This window comes from Syngnathus acus, chromosome 21 (genome assembly GCF_901709675.1).
Source record: "Syngnathus acus chromosome 21, fSynAcu1.2, whole genome shotgun sequence".
Taxonomy (NCBI): Eukaryota; Metazoa; Chordata; class Actinopteri; order Syngnathiformes; family Syngnathidae; genus Syngnathus; species Syngnathus acus.
Window position 1 is genome coordinate 399,178 of NC_051105.1, and position 19,935 is coordinate 419,112.

Consider the following 19,935-nt stretch of genomic DNA (forward strand, 5'->3'; position numbering starts at 1 on the left):
CTTCTCTATCGAGCGTGTGTACGCGCGCGCGCGCGATAAGCCCACATCGTGGCTCGCTGTGGTGACGTAATCGCGTCCATGACGTCATGATGCGACTTCACGATGGTATTTGAGCGCCTTGCAGCTTTTGCTTTCCTTTCTCGATTGTCTTTGAATGTTTTATGAGCGTCTCCCTTTTGCTCATTTTAATTTCTCCATCGATCGACGCTCTTGTTTGCGTTTCTATTTGATGGTGCGACATTTTTGCGGGCTCTCAATGCCTCGAAATATGCGACGATTTGAGCAGAGGGCATTTGCTGGAGCTTTCTGTGGAACGATTTCACTCCGTGTGTGCGCGCGTGTGTGTGCGCGCGCGCGCGCGCGCAGGAGATGAGTTAAAGTGGCAAGCCAAAGCGCGAGCGGACCCCCGCGACGCTGCAACAATGAGAGCAGCCGGCAGTAGAAAGCGACACCCTCTCAGGGGCGCTCTCAAGATGGGGGGGGGGGATAAAAGGTAGGCAAGTGGACCAAGTCGCAAGGTAGCTAATCCCGCACGAAGCAGCTTTATGCAAATGAACGTTACAAGATGGAGCGTCCGATTTTGATGAGGCCCCGCCCCCTCGTCCTTATTTGCCGTAATCTGTCCTAATTGCGTGCAGCGCCTCCTTTGTGCGCCTCACGCTCGCAGCGGCCGTAATCCCCACCAAGTGCTCGTCGGGATGGCCAGCCTTCTTCTTCTCACTTTTTCTGTCCGTTTGAACGCGTTGTCACACACAGAGAGCGAGAGAGCAAAGAATCAAAAGGCGTCATCATTACAACACTGGTCTTTTCACGCTGGGGGGTCGGGCTAGGGCCCTACGAGTAGTAGCAACAACGCCCACCCCAAAGTTTCCCCTTCAGAGGTCGCCTCAACACAATTCCTCAACATCTTCATCCCTTGGTCCTTTTGTGGGTGGGGGACTCGCAGGCGTCACTTGGGGAACCTGGCAGGCGGGGCCGGCTGGACAAACCTGGGCAGCCCGCAGGCCACGCACGGGCAGGGGGGCAAGCATGACCCCAGGGGAGGCCCCAAGCCCCACCGCGCGGGGGTCAGCGGGCTTTCCGGGGGCCCGGGGGACAGTGGGGGTACACACTTGAGGACGCCGGGCAGAGGGGGCGAGGCTCTCGAGCCTCCAAAGGGCTCCCGGGCCAGGAGTAGCCGCCCGGGGCCCGAGACGAGGGGCCAGCCCCCGGTCAGCAGCAGCCGAGGGCCGGGCCCCGACCCCGCGCCGAGCTCGCCCAGGAGCCGACGCATCTCCTGCAGCGACGAGCCCAGGAGCAGGATGTAGTTGCGCGCCAGCACCAGCGTGGAGATCTTGGAGAGCCGGCGTCCGGGAGGGGCGCCCGCCAGGCGAGGAGGTGCCGAGGAGGGGGCGGAGGAGGCGTAGGGGACCATGACCTCCCTCAGGGCGTCCATGGCCACGTTGAGGTCCTGCATCCTCTTCCTCTCGCGGCTGTTGATCTTCCTGCGCAGCTCCTGCTGCTCCTTGGCGCTTAGTTCCCGGCCCGCCTTGGAGGAGCCCCCTCTGGCGGAAGCCCCCGTTGCCGTGCGGAGACGGGAGACCAACGCAGAGGGGCCGGAGGGTAGGTCCGGCGCCGGGGCGCGGTGGGCTTCCGGGGGGGCTCGGAGCCTGGAGTCGCTCAAAACGTTCATCTTCAGCAAAGAAGAGCCAAGAGAAGAGTGAAGAGAAGGGCTGTCGGTGGTGATGGGGCCACGACAACCACTTGGTTGGTTGGCTGCTTCTCCCGAGGACCTTCTGGCTGCTTCGTGAGGACTCTGAAAGTGATCCCCCCCCTCACATGCTGGAAAGTCAGCTAAATGACCCCACCCCCCGTTCCTGACCAGCGCCGCCCCCCCCAGGGCAGCCAACAAACTGCCATTCAGCACTTCCTCCATGCAGGGCACTCCCAGCACACACAAAGACGCACGCATGCACGCACGCGCACACACTGCTTGAGGACCAGCTCAGGTGAAACTTGACATGCACGCTCGGCCAACGTCAACTGTCCTCGGCATGCACGCAGCCCATCTTGAAAAGAGACATTGACACAAGCCGCCTCCGTCCCCCGCTCCACGCCGTGCGTGCGTGCGTGCGTGCGTGCGTGCGACGGAGGGGGACTGCAAGGTCCGACTCCAAACACAAGGCGGCTTGTCTACGACGCAAGGACGAGCGGCCAGCACAGGAAGGGACGCCACCTGTGTGCCCGTGTGGAACATAGAGTGCGTGTGTGTGCGCGGACAATGAATGTGAAGGAGGCGGGACGTTAACGTTGGATCCGGCGGACGGACGGAAAAAGGGGACACCTGCTTGCATGGCCTTCAAATAAAGAAGCCGGTGTCCCTCAGCCGCCCAGCTTCCAGGCACCCGGCGCAAGAAGACTGAAGGCTTTATGGGGGCGCGCACTCAGCAGCATCCATTTGGACCAGCAGCACGTGTGCACCTGCTCGCTAAAAGACACGACTGTCCCATCTTTTCCCGTCGTCAGGAAAAGAGCCGACCATGCAAGCCATCCTTGCTCAGCACGCGCCACAATTGCTCTGTGCACATACGCACACACGCACGCACCGAGAGCGGAACTTCAGTCGAAAACAAAGCCAAATAAAAGCTGATGTCTTAGCTTTTATATGTGTTTGTGTTTTGTTCAGACTATCGTCTTCTCCCTCCCGCGCCATTTTTTTTAAATGAGGATGAACGAAGAGCGACTTGGTGCACGAACGACACGTCACAGAAAATCAACAAATTGGATTGGACGCTCCGAGGCCCGATCTGGTGAAGGCCGCGCTGCATGCGCTCTGTCTCCGGAGTGGCAGAGCCAGTGACATGGCCGGCCACCTTCTCAGTGTCACCGCAGCGAAATGTCAGTCGGGGCGAATTTATTTATTTATTCATTCATTTGTTTATTCGTTTAATTATTTATTTATTTATTTATTATTTAATTAATTTATGTATTTATTTTGAGTTTAATCGTCGTGCGTGCGCGCACAACCATTCGCACTCCGGCCACAACCAAGTCAGCCGAACTTTGCCCTGCACCATGCATCAGTGACGACGTTCATTAACTCCAAATCGGTTCCGTGCACAAGCCTTATCGAATCACTTGCCACAAGAGGCGAAGGCGTTCAAGACATCGTACTCACCGAAGACGCTTCTTGTTTGTAGCCCAACTTGATTTTCTTTGCGAGCATGCAGCCACCAAGTGAGCTGGCCGCCAAATCAATCCTTCAGCGCCAAGCCAGAAGCGCGGTCCGACTTGGCTTTTCTTTGCCCTTGTGTTCTTTTCGACAAGGAATCGCATGCAGCCAGCGTGTGGAGTCGCCGCTTTGCAAGGCCACGCGAGTCGCAAGCAACCAACCCGAGGGAGGACGCGAAGCACTGAGCAAACCGGAAGAAGGCCCTCCTCGAATCTGAAAGCGATTCTTCATCAACAAATCAAATGTATCGTGCGTGCTGCTTCACTTCGGAGATCTCACCTGTGCACGATTGAAGTAAATTGCGTGTGCGTTTCCCTTCTATCAAACGAGAAGGATTGTCGGCCGGCCACAGCGTGCTGAAATGGCACGTTGAGAGCTTTTATTTATTTCTTCCTATTTTTAAAGGTACATACTGCAATACCATCGTGCGGCAAGGTTGAAAAAACACATTTCTATTACCATACCATATTGTTATTATTATTATTAATTTGATGATGATAATAATAATAAGTATTATTATGTATTACTATTATTATCATCGTCATCCTTAGTATTATTCCTACTTTTGTTATTTTTGCTGTTATCTGATCCATATGATTATCTTTATTTGACTTATTTTGACTTCATGAGGATTTTACTAACAGCATTAAATTTCGTTTCGGAATTATTGTAAATGCTACAACATGGATTTTGCCACACTGCGTGGAATGAGAAGGCGTTCCAAGAGGGTGAAACGAGAGCGAACCGCGCGCGCACGCATTGCACGCATGCCGTTGACGTGCGTGGAAATTCTCATTTGCCAAAAACAAAGCCAAGTTTTCTTTTCCACCTGACGCGACTACGAAAAAGGCGACAATTAATGCGTCAAATTGTTGCAAACTGAACTGACAATGTTTGTTTTCAAGTTGATGAATGTGGCGGAAATGTGGCTTTTCGAGATTTTTTTTTTTTTGTCAGAACACACACACACACACACACACACACACACACACATTTGCTCCGAAACGAACAAAGTCGACATGAAGGCCAGTCTTTTTGCGGGCTTTATTTTCCTTGAATGGAGTCACATGAACTTGTCAATAAATAGTCGTATTCACAAAGGAAAAGACGGAGCGCGTGCGCGTGTGCTGTACAACTATTTACAACAAGTCGGTTTTCGCGCGCGCCTTCACTTGTTGGCGTCCACCCCGTGCAGGCGCGGCACCGCGCTGCACATGCTGCACGGGCACGGCATCCCGGTGGCGGCGACCCCCCAGTGCTGGTAAGCAGGCGGCGGGGCCTTGAGGAGTCCGTGCGGGGCCCTGGCGGAAGGAGGCGGCGGCGGCGCCAGCAGCGGGTGGTGCGCGCCGTGCGGCGGCCCAGCCGCCTGCTGCAGGGACACCGGGTGCGGGTGCGCGTGCGCTAAGGAAGCGTGGTGCGCGGCGGCGGCGGCAGCGGCGGCGGCGGCTGCAGCGGCGGCGGCTCCCGCCCCCGCAGTCGCCGCCGGCCCCGGCCCGGCTCCCGCGCCGCCGCCGTAAATGTCAGCCAGCAGCCGCTTCATCTCGTCCAGCGAGGAGCTGAGCATGAGGATGTAGTTCCTGGCCAGCAGCAAGGTGGCGATCTTGGAGAGCTTGCGCACGGAGGGCCCGTGCGCGTAGGGCATGACCTCGCGGAGGCCGTCCATGGCCACGTTCAGGTCGTGCATGCGCTTGCGCTCGCGGCTGTTGATCTTCAGCCGGATGGACTGCAGCTCGTGCTCCGACAGCAGCTTGCGCTCGGCCTTCTTGGAGGCCGCGCGCGCCGCCGCCGAAAGCCCGTCCGCCTCGTCCGCGTCGTCGTCGTCCTCGTCGTCGTCGTCGTCATGGCAGCGGAGCCGGTGGTGTCGGGGAGGCGGCCCCCCCGTGGGCGAGTCGCCCTGCGTGGACGACACGGTGCCCGGGTAGCCGTGCGCGGAGCGGCGCAGCGTGGACAGGAAGGCGGCGTCCGCTTCCGGCGACGACGACACACGGCTCGCGTCCGACTCCATCCTGCGTGCACCTGCACCAGCACCTGGCCAAATACCACATGACGTCACAAAGATGCACACTCGTCGATGTGCAGGCAGAAAACGTTGCGCAAGCCATCGATGATTTCTCCAGCTTTTTTTCCCCTATTATTATTTTCCCTTTTTGGTTTTGGCAAAATGTGCTCATCCGGTTTTGAAATGTGGCAAGTGATGACGCCACGCTGTTCGTCGCATGCGTGCGCTTTATTAAATTTTACAAGGGAACAACAAGTTTCAACCAATTAGAAATTCATCTCCAACAGGAAACATTTGACCCGCTTTTCGATCGACGCCAGTTGCGGAAACTACAAACAAGCAAGCAAGTTGTCACGCAAGCGCGCGCCCACCCGCCCATGCGTCTCTCTCGTGGTACGCGCAACACGACTCACGACGCCGACTTGAACTCGTGTCAGCGTTGCCCAAGCGATTTGCTTATTTACTTACAAAACGTTTCGCACAGCCTTCGAACGGCGTAAAACAATGGACCGACCCAGGAAGATTTTGCAAAAAAGAAAATGGTCGAGTTGTTTTGTATCCAAGAAACGGCTCGTCTTACGTAACAAAAATGGACCGACCCAGGAAGGTTTTGCAAAAAGAAAACAACAACATTTTTTGAGTTGTTTTGTACCCAAAGATTGTCTCGTCTTGCGTAAAAAAAATGAACGGACTCAGCAGGAAGGTTTTGCAAAAAAAAAAAAAAGAATTCAGTTGTTTTGTAGCCAAAAAACGGCTCGTGCAAAACAACCCTATAGGAAGTTGGCTCAATGGGTTCCTTTTTTAACCCTCATTTGGAGCCAGAGTGTACATAAGGGAATCACATTCGGATTGGAATCGTATTTCGCTGACGGCATCATGCGTGCATGCAAGCTTGGTGGGCGCATCTATCCGCACTTTGGATGCAGACTGGCGTTGATTTGCATAGGGATTGCAGCGGATCTAGTCACGCGAGCGAGCTAGCGAGCGACGGCGCACTTTCAACAAAATGTCAAGCAGGCATCCAACATAGTCGCTGCGTCTTTTGTGAGGCTCCTGCATGCGGCTGTGGACGACAATTTCACGTGTGCGTGTTTGGCAATCCGAGTTGGTTGCGGCGCCACCGCAAAGATATACTACATTCAAAGGCCGAGGCCTCGGGCCGAAAGTCGCTCAAACTTACCGTCACTTGTTTTGGGACCAAGTTCCCAGAAAGATCCAAAAGGGCAAAAAGAGGCCGCAAAATCTGATTGACGTGACGTGACGTCGTCTACGCTGGACGTGGACCACGTGGACGACGTCCTTCCACGCGCTGGGGCTGCCGCATCAGTGGCGCGCCGCCGGGGCTTGGCGCCTTTTATACAATAAGGGGGGTGGGGGGGTTCATGGGGGCCGAACAACACTCGCCACTCAGTGTGTGCGTACAATCAAGTGCCTTGAGGGAGGGCGGGGCAGCATCTTGTTAAGCGAAAGCGCGCGCGCGCGCACACGCACAAAGTGTACGAAGACAAGAAAAGAAGGAGCAGGAGGAGGAGCAAGAGGAGCTCCCAGGAGGAGGAGCAAGAGGAGCTCCCAGGAGGAGGAGGTCGGCCTTTTACCGCCTGGATCAATCTCAGGTTTGTGGCTGTCATCAATTGGACGTCGTCTCCTATAACGAATTGTGGCAAATTAGTTGATGCATCACTTGGGGAAGGTCCTCCTCCTTCATTGATGAGGAGGACCTCGCTCGCTCGCTTCGCCTCGCCTCGCCTCGCCTCGTTGTCGCTTTTCACAGAAGGCAAAAATAAATGCAGATGTTCGACAAGTCTTCTCTAGTAGCGTTCTTGAAAGGAATTGTTAAAGAACAAACTCACTCGTGAAGAGTGACGCGCGCGCATCTTCATTCCCGTGCATTTTGGGTCCACTTGTGAGTCAGGGAGCGCAGCGCTGCGCTCGTGTGCAGCGCCCCCTTCGGGCTACCTTCATACTTGCACGTCGCGCCATAGGGTTTGCTCTTTCCCAAACGAGGAACAGCGCTCGCGGCTGCAAACGGACGGAGGCCTTCGGGCTTTATCTTGGCAACGAGGAGGAAGTGACGTTACGGTCATCACGCTTTCTCATTTTTTGCATTTAGTTCAACTTGCCAGCGAGTCAAGATTCAGGTCTGGCACCTTGCTTCGGGTCTATGGCTCGCCATGAGCTGAGTCGAAGGTTTCGCTCCCGGTTTCAAGTCCAAGGTTTTCGTCCCTTATCTGGGGTGCAGACCCTCATTTAAGTCAAGTTGGACTTTTGGTTGGATGGATGGATGGATGGATGGATGGATGGATGGATGGATGGGGCGCTCCCGTTGCCCAGAAAGGGACGACGGACGACCAAAAGGGAATGTGCCTCTTTGCTTTCTTGCGTGTCCTCCCGGCGACGGCGCTGTAAAACCATACGCCGGCTCTTTAGAGTCCGGGACGGCAGCGGGGGGCAGCGGGGGGCAGCGGGGGGCAGCGGCGGCTTTGTGAGGACGGCGACTATTAGGAGCTAATTAAGTGGCAGGCAGGGCCCGGACGGCTTCCCGTGCCAATGGGGAGCTTACAAGCTCTTTGGACGGCCTGACAAATTGAATGGTGCTGGCTGGGCCGGCTCGCCCCATTCTTCACGCCGCCACAGAAAGAGAGGATTTGCGTCGCTGGGTGGGATAAGGGAGGGGAGGGGAGGATAGGGGGCTGAGCTGAGGAGGATCGGGGGGCGACTTTGTTCTTCGGCGCTCCTCGCCTCAATTCAACAGGCAGAGATTTGCTTTTGCCAAATGTTACAAATGTTTCGACAACCTGGTCTCTGATCCTACGGGGTCACGGGGGCGGGCGTGGAGGGGGGGGCACATACAAAGCAGCGTGGGCATGAATACATTCACGCGGCTATTCAAGGCCTGAAAGAACCCGCATGCTAACGGAGCGGCGCTAATCCCGTTTCACGTCGTTGCCGCTCGCAAGTTCACGCGGCGACGCGCTCGCTCACAAAACACACACGTGCATGTACACGCACGCGGGAAAGCATTTGACCAGGACGGCGCTGCCATCCATTGAGGTCAATCATGGGCAACGGAGGAGAAATATTAAAGGATGACAGCTCGGAGGAGGCGGGCCTATCCCGGCTGCCGACCCGCCTCGTCGGACGCTGGCCTCCATCCCACGTTGGGTCTGATACCGAGCTCAACCGGCCCGTGGGAGCAGCGGCGGCGGCATTTTTTTCTTTGGCAGAAAGGGGGTTGTTGTCGGGGGGCGAGCGCCAAAGGGGTCGGGGGCGGTTCACATCATCGGCCCATTGAGGTCGGCCCCTCCCCTGTTGTAAAACAAGTTCCCGTGGACCCGCCTGAACACAGGGGGGCCCCGCAGGAAACATACCACCCAAAGTGCTGCCCCCCCGCCCCCCACTTGCTCAGGAGGCGGGGCCGGCATCAGTGGCCAGCAACAGGTGGGGTTAATGAGACTGGGGTGGGGTGGGGGGGTCCTGTAAAGGGGCGGTCCCGCCTGTTTCCGCTAATGGCAAGATTGATGGACGGAGACAGCGAGACAAAACCGGGGGGCGGTGATGAAATGTAGAGGGGCGGCGGCGTAGGGGGGCGTCCTGAATGGCGTCTCGGCCCACGGCGGAGTCACACGGACGCGTTTGGCGCCTCCTGGGGGGCTAATTAGCAGGGAGGTCTTAGCGACAAGGCTGCGGAGAAAGGCCACAGGATGCCGGGTGAGTGCGGGTCAGCGATGACCACCTACTAGGAGACCCCCCCCCCACCACCACCACCACCACTGTAAAAATAAAAAAATAAAAACGTGATTTAGAGGCCTGCCGTCTTGTCGCCATTCCTCACCTCTGCTGCCCGCAGACAATTGACTGGAGGACCTGACTTGTGTTGGGGGCCCGGAGGGGGGTCCTCCAAGTCTGGAGCACTCTGAAGTGGACGTGCACACACCACAAAAGACACTTGTTGTTCCTAATTAAAGGTCCACTGCTCGCTTTCACCTGCACACGCTGGCTACGTGGCAGCTGTTGCCAATACGCATAGCCAGCCAGCCAGCCAGCCAGCCAACTAGCCAGCCAACTAGCCAGCCAGCCAGCCAGCCAGCCAGCCAGCCAGCCAGCCAGCCAGCCAGCCAGCCAGCCAGCCAGCCAGCCAGCCAGCCAGCCAGCCAGCCAGCCAGCCAGTCATCCAGCCGGCCAGCCAGCCAGCCAGCCAGCCAGCCAGCCAGCCAGCCAGCCAGCCAGCCAGCCAGCCAGCCAGCCAGCCAGCCAGCCAGCCAGCCAGCCAGCCAGCCAGCCAGCCAGTCATCCAGCCAGCCAGCCAGCCAGCCAGCCAGCCAGCCAGTCATCCAGCCAGCCAGCCAGCCTCCCTCTACGCAGCTCAAAGTCTGTCATGACGCCATTTGAATTTGGCATGCGCACACGTCTGCATTTCAGACCAAATTGGAGCCCATCACGCGCTCAAAATATGAAGAATGCCAATGATGATTTGTACATGCTGCTTGTCATGAAGCAAACAAGCACAGAAGCCACAAAACAATAAGTACCAATCATGTGCGAATTGGGGGGGAAATCCAGACTGTGAAGAAATAAATTGCTCCAAATAAGCTACAAAAGTGAATAATATGCTATGAATAAAAAAAGGAGTGTAAAAGAATGCTATGAAGCAAACAGTAAGTATTTGTATTGCCATTTGAATGGTGGCCAAGGAAGGAAAAGGAGCCTCTGCCCCCAAACTCACTTCAAAATGGAACAAAATCAACTAGGAAGAACTTGATTAGGCGTTAGCGGGCAAGCGCTAATAAGACAGGCAAGAGCGGCAGTGCTGCCCGCCCGCCTCTTCTAATGAGGCGGGCGGGCGGGGGGCTCGTGGGGCTGCCTGGCTGGCTGGCTGGGGCGAGGGGGGGGAGGGGGGTCGCCGGGTCCTAATGAGCACACGGACATTTGCTAAACTCCAATTATCTGCACCAGCACAGCGACACACTTGCTGCCTTGGCGTTCACCATGCCCACATCATGGGCCACGCGAAGAGAAACGCTGCCGCCGCCGCCGCCGCCGCCGCCGCCACCACCACATGATGACGCGTGTGCTAATGTTAAACCACTGCTAAGCGCCGCCTCTCTTCACGGCAAGCTCAAGACGACGCTACTTTCAAGGACAAAGGCAACATTTTGCATTCAAACTGCAAAGCCGATAACAGCACGCCACTCAGCTCATCTTCCATTGGTTTGTTCAAAGAACAACAAATGGGCCAAGTCAAACGCCGCCACCACCACCACCACCACCACCTCATCCCAAATCATGCGATGAAACGCGCCGACTGTCCTTTTATGCTAAGATGGCTATTGTGGAGCGCGAGGTCACGCGGGGTGCTTTGGCGCCGGGGTTGCTGTGGGGTCAAAGAGCAAGCAAAGGCAACGTTGTCAAAGTGGCCAATCTATGCCCGGCCGGGCTAACGCTTAAGGCCAGCGGTTAGCGGGGCGAGCGTCGGCGCTGGCAAAAGCCTTCCGAGCCAACGGACGGACGCAAAATCGGAGCTGGCCGCCAAAAAACACTTTGTAGCATGAGGCTAACCAAGGAGGACGGCAAAAGCGTTGTCCTCGGGACCACGGCTTTTGTTGTGGCTCGGCGTTATGTAGGTTAATACCCGGCCCACGCTCGGCACAGCCCGCGCTGACGACACTCAAAGTTTGCTCCCTCGGTGTCAGTGTGCCTGCCGGCCGGCCGGCCAGAACAAGACCGACGGCGAGACCGAGAAGCGGGCCATTGTGGCTCATTAATTAACGAGCTATGCTAAAACAGGATTAGCATATTCATGAGGGAGGGAGGGAGGGGGCGGCCAGCTTTCACACACATTTTTTTGTGCGCGTCCAGTGCCGCTGTCGCCGATTGTGCGCGACAACATAACATAACCCCGTTTGTCCAACGCCCGCCCGCCCCATTAACTCTCGGTGTGACGCACGTTACGCGCGCGCACACACACACACACACACACACACACACACACACACACACGCCCCCATTTTCACAGTCCAGAGAACACGGCCCCGCGGATTAGCAGTAAATTGGTGGTGGCTACAAAGTGATTAGCATGTTGTGTTACATCTTTATTGTCCTGCACAATAAACACATACACACGTGACAAGACAAGAAAAGCAGACGTTAAAATGATAATCAAAAGCAAAGACAACAAAGTCCCTTCTGAGAGAAAGCAACAGTTGACAGTTGAGCTTGCTCCCAAATCATCTTTCTGTACTTAGTTTTTTTGCGCGCAGTTGAAAATGATGCCAATGCCATACGTTTGGAGCAAAAAAGTTCTGCCATGACCCCTTCTTGACACAATTTGAGAGTTTTGTCCAGTTTGGACAGCGAGGTAGGAGGGAGACGGACAGCGCCGGCGCCTCATTTGGCCACTTGCTGGCGGCCCCCAACCCAACTAGAGACCAGGCCAGGCCACCCTTCAACGCGCTCGTTAGCCACGTCCGTCTCACTTCCTGCGACCTGTCACTCACGCGCGCATGCGGTCATTTGTTGCGTGAGAAATGGCCCAAAAGTGCTGTCGCTTAACTTTGCTCTTAATTGAGACGTCTACTGGCCACCTGTCGGCCTCATTAGCATGCTAATGCTGCGCCATTGTTGTCGCGCTGACAGCGAGGACGTGGGGAGGGAGGGAGGGGGGAGCGGCGGACGGCGACGGGAGGGGCCCAGCCCAGCCCGGCCCGGCCGAGCGGGGCGCTAACAAGGGCCCTCGCTCGGTTCCACCGGGGGGACGCAAAGACATCGGCGAAGGAGAGCGAGTTATGAGAAAAGAACAAGCCCACGTGGCGCTTCCTATGCGGCGGCAAAGACGTTGGAGAGGCGGATGCAAAGGTTTGCTTTGTCCTGATACCATTTGGGGCGTCTATATGCTAGTTTGAGCACCGCCACCCCCAAAAGTTGGAATTCTAGAGCAGGAGGGGTCTTCATGGAGCGGGAGCCAGCTAAGGTAGCACCGCCCCCCACTTGTTGCACCCTCCAAGGCCTCCTGGATAACGCGTTGAGCAGGTAGCAGCCGGATTGACTACCATGGCCCCCTGACCCACTCTTGACCCCTCCTGCTGACACATTGGAATGTTCCAAAAAGAGCTGCTCTGGCCAGAACCAAAGTGTCCCCCCCCCCCACGCACACAGAGATCCGCACGTTTCTCCAGACAGAGTGGCCAAACCCTGAAAGACCCCCAAGCCAGCCCTCTGCTCATGTCATCATATACTGTACAACTTAAGCACGCACCCAATCGGAAAACTGCAAGTAAGAAAAAAAGAGCTCCTCACTCACACTTCACTTGGCTCGGGTCTTAAGACGCTTGACCACGGACATGAAAGAGTTTGTGGGCCAACTTCACAGCTCATGTCCATGCTCTAGCATTTGTTTGCAACTTGTTTCAATGTGTATCACTGATCGCCAATGACTGGCACAAGTGGTCGCAAGCAGCCACGAGATCGACTTTGTGGTTTTCATCACGCTTCAACTCGAAGCTTCTTGGTGGTGACATCCCTAAAAGCCAAAGAAGAAGCAGCAAAAGAAATACATTAGCATTAGCATTAGGTTGGCGCAGCGTGAGCAGCTGAACTTCAGCAAGGACAGTCGGCGTGCTTGGGTGTTGGTTCCTCTTTCTACGCTGCCATCTAGCGGACGTCAACCGTCAGTGCAACTAACAGTAAAACCGTAATACAAATGTACTCATAATGGTCATTTCAAAAAAATCACATGAATTGTCAATTGAATTATTTCTATCCTATGATATAAAAAAGCAGGGCTACACGTGCTGTTTATAGTGTACATATACTGTATTGGAATTCTAGCAGACTTGAAAGAGAATCTACTAGTCATGAAACCAAAGATTTCCGCCGTGTGTTTGGAGGCAGCCACTTGAAATGTTGAAACAAAGACTCAAACAGCCCAGACGACAAAAAGTTCTTGTCAGAAGTGGGATTCGAACCCACGCCTCCATTCGGAGACCAGAATTCCCGTCCACGAGAAGGTTTGAACCTTGAGTCTGGCGCCTTAGACCGCTCGGCCATCCTGACAACTGACGTGAGAGCCATCTTTTAGCCTTGTTAACCTGATTGCCCAGACCGAGGCGAGTGCCAACGTATGGACGCATAGCCATGGCTTAAGGAGCTTGCCGCCACCGCCACCGCCGCCTTTTGGAGTTAGACGCTGCTGCCGCGAGCGCTGCCGCCGCTGCTGCCACGAGCGCGGTTGGACGTTGCTTGTGCTAGCTCTTGACGTGTCATCGACTGCATGCTCTGAGAAATGAAAGCGAGTAGAAGGTGTCAAAGTTTCCAAGAGGCTCTTAAAAGTAACTTTAATGCGGACAAAAAAAACACCACCACCTCAGAAACATAATTGACGTTTGCAACTCAACATTTTGACTTCATTTGCCAACTGCTCCGACAGTCGCGTCCGGATGACGTCACCATCATGTCGTCACGAGCAACTCCATACATGACAAGTCGAGAAGCTGGAAATGATGGGACGACGACTGTCGCAATGTTATTGACGAGGAAGGATTGCGTCTATTCTCGGACTTTTACAACTACTTCAGTTGATGGCGCATCCATTGCTTTTAATTTGCGCCTGAATTCTTTTATTTTGAATGGAGTGCATTGGAGCTCTTTTGGCAGCTTTGAGGGACTTGTTGTGGAAAGTGGCGGATTTAAGCAGGGCCGGGCAGGGCAGCAGGGTGGCTGGCCCCCAATGAGCACCCTGCCAGCCTCTTCCGGAATGAGCCCACCTGTGACAGGACATTGTGATTTTCTAAGCATCCTTTGAACACGTGGATGCTGGGAGAATCATTGACATTGCGTCATGGAGCGATTCTGTAGTGTTCAAGCTTCCATACGCACATTTGCTATTTCAAAAGCATAGCGGTCGGCCTTGGCGTTGGTCAGGACCCAACCCAGGACTTGAGAATCCGGCGGCTAAAAGTGAGTCTAGTCATGAAATATGAGAGAAAAAGTTTGAAACTTGAAAAAGTTTATTTGGACGATGTCATGGACATTTAATTGGGGAGAGGAGGCATGGATGGTGGAAGCGTTTTCTTGGGAAAAAGAAAATGTGAAATAAATTATTTGGTTTTGGCGAGCACAGGAGGGGCGGGGCGGGAACCAGGAGCATGCTGGGAAAAATGTCTCCAATCCCCACGTTATGTTAGAAAAAAAGCAATGCAACCGTTAGCCACAGCCAGCCAGGCAGGCCCAACAATTCTCTCAGCATTGGAGCATGTCCTCCTCCCGGGAGTCGGCCTCCTCTTGCTCCTCTTGCTCCTCTTGCTCCTCGTCCTCAGCCTCCTTCTCTCCCGGCTCCTCGCCGATGACGTCGAGGGTGGCGTGAAGCGACTCGTCGTGCGGGCGGGGCTCGCCGCCCACCTCCGCCTCCTGAAGCTGCAGCCGACGCTCCTCCACCAGCAGGAGGCGCTCTCGCACGCGCTCGGCCGCCGCCGCGTCGCTGCCCGAGCTGCCGAAACGTTGCTCGCTCCTAACGCATGCGCACGCACGCACGCACACACACTGGGTCAGCGCGTGCGAGTCGGCGTCCCGTTGCACTTTCAAGTCCACTTTACGAGACGTTAGGGCTTTGAATTCGGGCTTCGGTGTTCGTTTTGCAGCCTTTCCCATTGAAATTCGTTCAAGGTGGCGTGAAAGAAGCTCAGAAAATCACGGAAAAGGGACAGATGCAAACGGGTTGCACCAAGTGGGCCTTAGCTACGTTAGCTGCGTTAGCGTGCGTTCGTTAGCGTGCGTGCGTGCGTGCGTGCGTGCATGTGTGCGACCAACCCATCGGGGAAGATGACGGGCATGCCGAGTCTGTCCAGCAGAGCTTTGGCTGAAGCGTCCGCCTCGTCCAGAGACTCGGCCTCGGCGCGCTCGTCCTCCAACACCTGAAACGCGCGGCCCATTTGGGTGAGTATTGGAGCAAAGACGGACGGACAGAAAGCAGCAGCTTTGCATTGGCTGACCGCGTCGGCGCGCCGGTGGAAGGCCAGGGCGAGCTGCAGCCGATGCTGTCGCTCGTCGGCGCTGACGGCAAACTGCTTCCACACGCGGTTGAGTCGGGGCAGCGTGTCGCCGGAGGAGCGGGCGGCGCAGCGCAGCGACTGGCACAGCACCACCGTGGCCTGCAGCAGCTGCCGTCCGTAGTCGTAGGTGCTCTGCGACGCGACGCACACGCGTTCGCCTCAGCCTTGGAAACACACGCATCGTTCGCTCGCACCGTCTGACCTGCGCCACGTCCACAAACTTCCTGTGTTTGTCCATCAAGGCTTTGGTGTCGCGGGCGTCGTCCCCGAGTCGCACGTGCGTCTTCAGCAGCGCGTCCAGCAGCTCACACAGCCAATCCACAGCCTGCGCACGCGCACACCACACACACACGTCATCGTGCGCACAGTGGAGGCAGCGCCGCGCTCTCGGGTCTCACCTGTGAGGCGTCTTCTTCGCATTTGAACAGCTGAACCATCTGCAGCATCTTCAGACGCCGCACGTCCACCATGTCCTCGCACCTGCACGAACGAGCACGTCACTTGATCAGGCGGCGAGCTTTTTTTGATCTCTCCCGGTTTGCGGTCACAATTTGGGTTTCAGATGAGGCTTGGGCCTTCAAAGTTGGCCCATTTGCTAATCGCTGAGCACCGCTTCACCTCCGCTAGCACGTTAGCACTAGCGGGCGCACTCACCTCTGTTTCCTCATTTGCATGTCGTCCATGACGTCGCGGATCTGCCCCACGTTGTCCCGCTGCTCATCTGCCACCTCGCCCTCGTCGGCGCAGGTGCGTTCCAGCAGCAGCGCCCCCTTCTGGCGCAGCGACGCCAGCCCCGCCTCTGCTCAGAGGGGAGGAGTCGGCGGGTTAAAGCGGCATGGCGGTAGGCACTCCACCCACGTACGTACGTACGTACGTACCGACGCTGCGCAGCTTCTCCTCCAGCAGCTTGAGGCCGTGTTGGATCTGCGAGCCGTCCGCCGGGGCCACGTCGGCGCAGAGCGTGCCCAGGAGGGCGTCCAGCTGCTGGGACAGCTAACGACAGCGACACGGAAGCCAAGTCAGCGAGAATGGCAATCTGAGCTAAAGCCCCCCCGCCCCAAAGACGGACGAAAGCAAGCTAGCGTTGCGTGACCTCCTGCGCGGCGGCGTGGAATGCGTGCGCAGCCTGCAGGACGTTCTGCCGAGTCTCCAGCTGCGCCGCCTGCTGGTAGCACACGTCGCTCAGCTGCCGCTGCAGCGCCTTCAGCTCGCCGGCCTCCTCGTCGTCCTCGTCGCCACCGCCGAGGAGGACGGCGATCTGCTGGTTCAGCTCCACGTACACGGCAAACCATTCCTGAGGGGGGCAGCGAGGGCGTTATGGGTCATTGCGTGCGGTCGTGGTCGGGGGGGGCGTGCGTGCGGCCGGCCGGCCGGCCGTACGTACGCTGTGCTGGCTCTCGATCTCCTCGTGCTTCTGCTGCAGCGCCTGCGCCGCCCGCATGGAGTCGCCAATGGCCCGGTGAGTCTTCAGCAGCTCCGAGCCCGGACCCTGCAGCCATGTCACCACCTCGCAGGCACACACACGCTTGAGTTGCCATTTGCCTTGCACGCTTTCCCTCGACTGTCAAGTTTGAGTTTCATCTTTTTTCTCGATTTTCAAACTTTGTCCCAGTTTGACGACATTTGGTGCTCACCTGCATGACTTTGGCGTGCACGTCGTGTATCTGCGAGCGCTTGCTGCGCTGGCGGCAGACTTCCTGGTAGCGTGTGTACTTCTCCCTCAGCGAGTCCAGAAGCTTCACCACCTGAGGCTGAGCCAGAAGCTCCTCCTCCATCGGACGCCACGCCGGCGCTGTGGGCAAAACGGGGCACGAGGGAGGGGCGGGTGAGCCGGACGCAAAAAGTCATTGTTGAGCCTGCGTAGCTCAGAGCCGACGCAAAAAGTCATTGTTGAGCCTGCGTAGCTCAACATGATGAGCACGTCAGCGTGAGCTTCCCCACCCACCTCCTTGGCCGCCTCCCCCACCTCCTCCACCCTCCGAGACGTCAAAGCGCCGCTGCTGCAGTTCCGACAGCAACTCGTGACCTACGCGGCAGAAAGCGCGCTTGTGTTTCACTCCGACACCAAGGAGGACCGCGGCAAATGACAGAAAGAGAGAGAGAGTGCTACTAAATGCTCTTCACCCGTCTGGAGAACCGTCTCCGGGTCAAATGACGGGAGGAGGACATCAGCTGACCTGCGCACATACACACGCATGAGTGGCGCGCGGTCGCACGTGCACGCGCGCACGAGTGCGTACTTGTCCAGGGGGGCGCTCTTGTCGCTGTCGTTGATGATGGACAGCTGGTCTAGCAGCGAGGTGGACTCCTTGGTGAACTTCTCAAAGACCTGGCAGGCAGAAAGGAGCTCGAGTTGCCACGCCAACTCCCGCCCGCGCGCACGCATTTGTGATGGTCAGGCGGCGGGCGGCCACCAGTCTCTTGCCGAGCCAGTCGCCGTGGTCGTAGTCCAAAGTCCCTCCGAAGTCGCAGGTCAGCTGCGAGGGCTCGATGTAGCGAGTCAGCTTATTGGCCGAAACCAGGATCACCTGACGCAGCGAGAGCTTCAGTTGGCTGAGCGAGCCATCCGCTTAAGACCACGGCGTGTCTTTTTGCACAGCGCAGGCGTTTGCGCCGGCCGGGTCCCACCTCGAAGCCCAGCCGGTCCTTCTCCTTCCAGAAGCAGAAGTGCGTGACCTTCTTGTCCCAAAACTCGTCGGGCTTGACCACGCACACCAGCGACACCTCGGCCGGGATCACGTTCTGCGGGAGTTGGTTAGTTAGCGGCGGTTAGCCGCAGCGGCGGTTAGCCGCAGCAGCGGCCGGCATGTACCTGCAGCATGAGCACCACCGTCTTGACCGTGTTCCACTGCGAGCGCCGTCCGTCCACGATGACGGTGAAGCCTCGTGCCTTGCACTTCTCGCTGGAAGCGCAGTTGAATGTACATTCTTAGGCAAGTGCTTGGGAGCGATTAGCTTGCGCTGCCCTCCAACTCATAATAAATGAGGGTGCGAGCGTTAGCGCCGATAGGGCGCCCGCCCGCGCGCGCGTGCGTGCGTACCTGGGAATTCCGAGCAGATAGTCCAGCGTGTCGCTGAGCTCGTCCATGCTGGTCTGGTCGCAGCCCAGCGGGATGCTGAGGATCAGACCGCTGCGACGATCTTTCCCGCCTCAAAACGCAAAAATCATATTTATAGAGATCGGTGCAAGTGCGCGCGCGTACGTACGTACCGGAGAGGAAGGCCAGCTTCTTGTTGAGCACATCGATGATGCTGCTAGCTTCCATCACGCTAACCTGATGACACAGCACAAGAGCAACCCTCCATGTCATGTCAGCGCTGAAGCAAATGTTGACTTGGACTGCGTTGCGTCTCCTCACAGCGGAGCTGGGCCACCCCATGATCATCACCAGCCACCCCAATGATTCATCGCCAGGATATTTATTCAATCAAACGTGGTGGAAAATTGCAATAATGTGTGAGGTGGGACAATTCGAGCGGTTTCTCTTTTCTTTGCCATATTGGCGCTATCCATACTATATTTGGCCAGTCGCTCGTTTATCAGGGCGGGGGGGGGGGGGGGGGGGGGCATAAACTAAATGTGCATTGCTGCGGTATATATTTAAAAGTTGTGCATAATAGTAAGACAAAATAGGCATGTGAGGTATATAGATGTAAGGTTGCTCAGTGATAGAAATATTTGTGATCCTGCGACGATAACATTGACGCTTATGATGTTGACGTTTTGAAATGCGGCCTATCGCCAAGCAAGCAAGAAAGGCAACGCCAATGGCAACAGTCAAACTTGTCCCGTTTTCTTAGCACGTGGGAACAAAATTCACGCTTTGACCCTGGAACGGATGATCGAACGTTATTTCCTGTGAGATGGATTTTGTTCGACTTTGGAGGTCCTGATGAAGTCCCAGATGTGCGGCGGCGGCACCGCCACCTCAGCTTCATCGTCCTCATCCTTATGCTCATCATCATCATCATCCACCTCATCCTCATCTCGTTTCGTTTGGTTTCGGCTGGGCCCGGCCCACGGACACAATGACCTCCATTGACTTCCATTGACTCCCGAGTCTTCCTAGCAATAACTCTCCGATCAATTCGGCAACGACTCTAGGCAAAACTACGGACTTTTCCTACCTTTCAGTCAAGCTTTTTGCATTGTGGGGCACCGCCAAGTCTTGCGGGAGTTTCCAACGGGCTCCGGTGGGCGGATATTTAGTGCTTTTCCATCGGGCAGAGCGGCGCTTCCCAAGTGCCGACTTGCTAACTGGAGGCCAGGCACACGGCACAAGGGTGGCGCTCCGCGCATGCGCAGTGCTGCTCCAAGGCAGACGGGGTTTCCTTCTTTAACAACAAAAGCTTTGATTGGCTTCAGGTATCTGACCTGACCGGATGCGTCGTGTCTTTCTGTCAACCTCATTTTTATAATTGCTAGGTTTATATTGTTTATATAAATATATATCGGCGTGAAACTGCGCCAATGACGCTGATGTGAACGTAGGTTGTCTTATTTTGAAGAACAATCCATTGACTAAAGGAAGTCACATATTCAGGGGCGGGAGCATTGAAAAGTACGTTCAAATACAATCGGAAACTTCCTCTTTTTGCGTTGATTCGCGTCCATCGAAAACAACTACAATTTTGATGAGTTCATTTAGATTGTTCTCTAGATACGTATTATAGTGAAGTGC

At 56.1% G+C, this 19,935-nt stretch overlaps 3 protein-coding genes and 1 non-coding gene across 9 annotated transcripts; all 4 read right to left on the bottom strand.

Annotated features, from left to right (window-relative positions):
- Positions 1 to 105: 105 nt before the first annotated feature.
- On the bottom strand, positions 106 to 1,805 carry olig1 (oligodendrocyte transcription factor 1). The gene has a single exon (XM_037240010.1). It carries the CDS (start codon positions 1,670 to 1,672, stop codon positions 950 to 952), a length of 723 nt encoding a protein of 240 aa, XP_037095905.1. The 5' UTR covers positions 1,673 to 1,805; the 3' UTR covers positions 106 to 949.
- A 2,431-nt stretch (positions 1,806 to 4,236) lies between these two features.
- On the bottom strand, positions 4,237 to 6,566 carry olig2 (oligodendrocyte lineage transcription factor 2). The gene is made up of 2 exons (XM_037240007.1): positions 6,391 to 6,566; positions 4,237 to 5,239 (listed from the first exon to the last, which is right to left on the bottom strand). Exon 2 carries the CDS (start codon positions 5,214 to 5,216, stop codon positions 4,380 to 4,382), a length of 837 nt encoding a protein of 278 aa, XP_037095902.1. The 5' UTR covers positions 5,217 to 5,239; positions 6,391 to 6,566; the 3' UTR covers positions 4,237 to 4,379.
- Positions 6,567 to 9,291: 2,725 nt separating this feature from the next.
- On the bottom strand, positions 9,292 to 19,568 carry sestd1 (SEC14 and spectrin domains 1). Of its 6 annotated transcripts, none has more exons than XM_037239977.1 (18): positions 19,382 to 19,568; positions 18,465 to 18,528; positions 18,295 to 18,403; positions 18,066 to 18,156; positions 17,882 to 17,995; positions 17,668 to 17,781; positions 17,378 to 17,582; positions 17,199 to 17,279; positions 16,888 to 17,045; positions 16,638 to 16,760; positions 16,347 to 16,547; positions 16,132 to 16,246; positions 15,908 to 16,052; positions 15,652 to 15,733; positions 15,456 to 15,578; positions 15,012 to 15,385; positions 14,427 to 14,712; positions 9,292 to 9,313 (listed from the first exon to the last, which is right to left on the bottom strand). In XM_037239977.1, exons 2-17 carry the CDS (start codon positions 18,517 to 18,519, stop codon positions 14,445 to 14,447), a joined length of 2,358 nt encoding a protein of 785 aa, XP_037095872.1. In that variant the 5' UTR covers positions 18,520 to 18,528; positions 19,382 to 19,568; the 3' UTR covers positions 9,292 to 9,313; positions 14,427 to 14,444. The 6 variants fall into 6 exon arrangements, with proteins under 6 accessions (XP_037095872.1, XP_037095870.1, XP_037095871.1 ...); XM_037239975.1 differs by lacking the exon at positions 9,292 to 9,313 and adding an exon at positions 9,445 to 9,500 and having other exon boundaries at positions 14,422 to 14,712; XM_037239976.1 differs by lacking the exon at positions 9,292 to 9,313 and adding an exon at positions 9,512 to 9,540 and having other exon boundaries at positions 14,422 to 14,712.
- On the bottom strand, positions 13,151 to 13,259 carry trnal-caa. The gene is made up of 2 exons: positions 13,222 to 13,259; positions 13,151 to 13,196 (listed from the first exon to the last, which is right to left on the bottom strand). It is a non-coding gene; the product is annotated as a tRNA-Leu (tRNA).
- Positions 19,569 to 19,935: the final 367 nt, after the last annotated feature.